General features: G+C 35.5%; 1 protein-coding gene across 1 annotated transcript in view; it reads right to left on the reverse strand.

Annotated features, from left to right (window-relative positions):
• The window catches only part of LOC137614693 (ionotropic receptor 21a-like), a 7,146-nt gene extending 5,687 nt beyond the window's left edge, over nt 1-1,459 (reverse strand). The window contains exon 1 of the mRNA XM_068344377.1: nt 57-1,459. Within this exon, the coding sequence (XP_068200478.1) occupies nt 57-375 (319 nt within the window). The 5' untranslated portion in view covers nt 376-1,459. The remainder of the gene's footprint in view (nt 1-56) is intronic.
• Between the last annotated feature and the right edge of the window lie 3,409 nt (nt 1,460-4,868).

Raw genomic sequence — 4,868 nt, forward strand, 5'->3', positions numbered from 1 at the left:
TCTAGAAGTCAACGTTTTTCATTCTTTTTTTTTCAAACTCACCTCAGAATCAATATTCGTAAGACGATCACTTTTCCTCAGTTCACTTATCCCCACAAGTAAAGTGTCATTAAAGACCTTTTGTCCTGAATTTTCTTGGTGCCCAGTCCAGCTGTAATCTGAATTTATGGCAAGTGTGTCCTGCAGTAATATCTTTCCTTCTTCGTCGCTAGAAAGGCCTTTGCCATTGGAGTGTTTGTCTGATCCTGTCTCGGCAGTCATAAAATTGGGGAAATTATTAGTCTCTCTTTTCTCCACAACTTGACCGCCAACTTCAATGACAAATATAAAGAGCCACAGGATTACCAGCTTGTCGTAGGACCCTCCTTTCAACATCGTTCATCGAGAGACTGCAGACACAGAGGGGAAGAAACGAGTGAGAAACCGGTCTATAACAAGCAAGGTTTGACCCACGATTGATCCAGCCTAGACTCCTCTGGAAAGCGTTTGCTCGAGATGACATGAGATGTTCCCATTTAATGGTTGGGCTTGACCGTCCTAATGTATTCAGCCTAATGGACGTCTCGGGAATGTAGCGGCGAACGTTAAAACGACACACGACGACAGCCCAACATCTCAGAATTTCAGAGCGACCTTCTCAAGATGTCAAGATCTCTTGTACCTGACATTCCACAATTCCTGCGCTATCTTCTCAAAATCCAGATCATAAAATTAATATGTCACGCACATGAACCTAAGGCTTCGACTGTATGTTGGTCATGAAGGGGGGTGGTTGGGAATGGACAGCGTAATAATATTAATATTGCTAGTCCTCATTATCATCTTAATTATCATTATTGTTACTAATAATATCATTATATAGTAAAGAACATTAGACTATGATTAATTCATACTCTACATACATTTATGTAGCGAAAGTAACTGTCATTACATAACTAAATCTCAATGTGATGCTACAAAAGTCAACTTTATTGAGGGGCTACGAAACCTTTTTTTATATACATTTTAAGTCGATTACTCCGATATGCTTAGTATAACGAGGCAAAATCATCGTCACAACATACTATTTCAACGACTAAATAAGATTATCATTATTATTAATATTACTTTTATTACTATCTAAGCTACAACTCTAGTAGGAAATGTAGGATTTTACAAGCCCTAGGCCCCCAACAGGAAAAATAGCAGAGTGAGGAAAGGAAATAGATAAACTATATATGAGAAGCACCGAATAACAAATATAATAAAACATTTTAAAGATCAGTAACAAATAAAAAATGTGAAAATGTTAAAACCAATTTGTATTTTTCCTAGGTAAACAAACCTGAGACCGACGTAACTAAATCCTTCTTTAATCTAGAACTAAAAAATGTTACATAGTTAATATTAAGTGAAAATTCAATAACTTAATTGAAGGGGAACAGAGATAAACCAAAGAACTTGACTTTCAAAACTACCATCTTTTATGCAAGCTGCAAAGTCGAGGTTCACGCAGGATCATGTTACAGTGAGGAAAGGAAATAAGAAAATAAACTATGTGAGAAATAATGAATAAATAATATAAATTATCTTAAGAAATTCTCTCCTTGGTTTGTTTATCCGAAAGAATTCCTAAATACATTAACATTTTCTTCTCTATCAAACAAGTTTCAGCTTCCACTAATCATAATAATAATTTACAAAATATCTTGGTGGTATTAAAATCAATTTGATCACATCACATAGAAGATATATACCTGGTAGGCCTTTATTATTGTTGTGATTTTAACTGCCAGTTCTATGACGAGGCTTACCTAAGGCATAGGTAGCAAGTTGGCCAGGGCACCAGCCGCCCGTTGAAATACTACCGCTAGAGAGTTACGGGGTCCTTTGACTGGCCAAACAGTACTACATAGGACCATTCTCTCTGGTTACGGTTCTTTCCCTTTGCCTACACAGACACCGAATAGTCTGGCCTATTCTTTACAGATTCTCCTCTGTCCTCATAAACCTGACAACACTGAGATTGCCAAACAATTCTTCTTCACCCAAGGGGTTAACTACTGCAATGTAATTGTTCAGTGGACACTTTCCTCTTGGTAAGGGTAGAAGAAACTCTTCAGCTATGGTAAGCAGCTCTTCTAGGAGAAAGACACTCCAAAATCAAACCATTGTTCTCTAGTCTTGGGTAATGCCATAGCCTCTGTACCATGGTCTTCCACTGTCTTGGATTAGAGTTCTCTTGCTTGAGGGTACACTGGGGCACACTGTTCTATCTAGTTTCTCTTCCTTTCGTTTTGTTAAAGTTTTTATAGTTTACATAGGAAATATTTATTTTAATGATGTTACTATTCTTAAAATATTTTATCTTTCTTTATTTCCTTTCCTCGCTGGGCTACTTTCCCTGTTGGGGCCCCTGGGGTTATAGCATCCTTGCTTTTCAAACTAGGGTTGTAGCTTAGCATTTAATAATAATAATAATAATAATACAGCACACGCTTAAGACTGCTGCATTATTAGGCCCCGTTTGAATTGCGCATTTGATAAAAGTTTCTCTCGTTACAAATTACAAAACCTCATCTATAATAATTCGGATGAAAATGATAGCGACATCATAAAAATCTTATGCTAATGATGTTCCTAAAAATATTAATAGCAACAGAAAAAAGAATATCACGTTAGCTTATCTATATATAAAACATTGAATTTTAGTTACTTTGAGACATATGGTACTATATGATGTTTTAAATAGTTTTCCTAAAATTAGATATTACAAAATGTCACCTGATTAAGCATGAGATATACAAATTACATGAATCATCCAGTATAGAAAATGGATAAAACTAATATACTATAAAGATGTTATTGGTATGGCTAGTATACTCTGTGGCAGGTAATAAACATTTTGTAGCTTAAGGAATATCTTAGTGATTAAGATAAACTTAACGATTTATACAGCCTCTAGTTTGAATTACAATACTGTCACATTAATCCTTTTTGGGGGTAAAAAAAAAGATTGGTACCCTGTTACACATAAGATACAGAAACAGAATTACAACTAATCAAAGAAAAGGTGAACTTTTAAAACGTCAAAATAATATAATTGGACGTTTTTTACACCAGTCATTTAAAGGTCACCTGTCAGAGCCAGCCTCGGAATCAAAATTCATGACATTTTCCAATTTCTGAAGAAAATGTTGAAACATATCAGGGGGACAAAATGTCAAATCCTCGATGTCAGTGTTCATATTGACCGCGAAAACTAGTGGAGAATATATATATATATAATATATATATATATATATATATATATATATATATATATATATATAGATAGATAGATAGATAGATAGATAGATAGATATATACAGTATATATATATATGTATATATATATATATATATATATATATATATATATATATGTATATATATACACATATAATATATATACACATACATATACACAAGGGGTTAATTACTGTACTGCAATTTGTTCAGTGTACTTTCCTCTTGGTAAGGGTAGAAGAGACTCTTTAGTTGTGGTAAGCGGCTCTTCTAGGAGAAGGACACTCCAAAATTAAACCACAGTTCTCTTGTCTTGGGTAGTGCCATAGCCTCTGTACCATGCTCTTCCACTGTTTTGGGTTGGAGTTCTCTTGCTTGAGGGTACACTCAGGCACACTATTCTATCTTATCTATTTATTTTTTCTTTTTTTTTCTTCCTCTTGTTTTTTTTAAATGGTGTGTTGGGCAGGCTTAATAGAAGGGTCATGGATGCCTGGTGGTTTATCAAGAGGTTGTCTTTTCCTTTTTCTGATTATTTTTCTTCTCAAACTCATCCTTACTGTCCTCCCTTCAGTTGAAGTGGCTATCCTGAAGGGTATTTAGCCTTGCATGGTGTATCGGCTCCTCCATGTTGACCAGTTTTTCCGACTTTTTACTATAGTCTATGGGTATCATCAATCACTTTGTTTATAATTCTGTACGTATTGTTTTTGTTATAATTCTTGTTAATCTAGTTTTTAAGTATGATGTCTCTTTTTTATTTCTATTAATTCTTATGCTGTCTGGAGACATTGAGCGAAATCCGGGACCAGTACGTCCTAGATTTCGTCAATGTCGTCTTCTGTATTGCAATATTCGTGGTCTTCATGCAAATATCTAAGACCTTACAGTTGCATCCAGACAGTATGATATTCTTTTGTGCTCAGAAACTTTGGTTTCTAATATAAAGCATTCATCTGAGCTCCTTATAACTGGTTTTAAGAAGCCAATAATGTTGAAACGTGATGCCATCCCTAGGGCCAGGGGAATGGCGGTGTATATTAGGACCGAGTACCCTGCTTCTCATAAGTCCTGCTATCAATGTGGATGTCATGAGATTCAGGTAATAAAAGTTTGTGGCAGGCATAACAACTTTTATTTGTGTTCGATCTACCGGAATCCAGACATAGATGATTCTATCTTCGATTGTCTTCTTACCATTATGGCTAAGATACAAGAAGATGATAGAAAGGCTTCTTTTGTCTTTGTTGGTGATTTTAATGCTCACCATAGGGAGTGGTTAAGTTCTATCTCTCCTACCGATCGCCATGGCTGAAGAGCTTTAGACTTTGCCTCTGAATCAGGCTGTGAGCAAATCATAAATGAAGCTACTCACAGGTCTGGTAATTGCTTGGACCTCGTATACACTGACTCCCCTGGCGTTATAACTAGTAAGGTTGGTTCTCCAGTCGGGAGATCTGATCATGCCTTGATTTCATTATTAGTGAAGACTGAGTAGCATGTCCCTGATATATCATATTCTTGTAAAATTTATATGATATCCCAAGCAGACTGGAATGGGATTTTACATGATCTTTTGTGCTTGAATTGGTCACGATTATA

Source organism: Palaemon carinicauda, chromosome 21 (genome assembly GCF_036898095.1).
Source record: "Palaemon carinicauda isolate YSFRI2023 chromosome 21, ASM3689809v2, whole genome shotgun sequence".
NCBI classification, from domain to species: domain Eukaryota; kingdom Metazoa; phylum Arthropoda; class Malacostraca; order Decapoda; family Palaemonidae; genus Palaemon; species Palaemon carinicauda.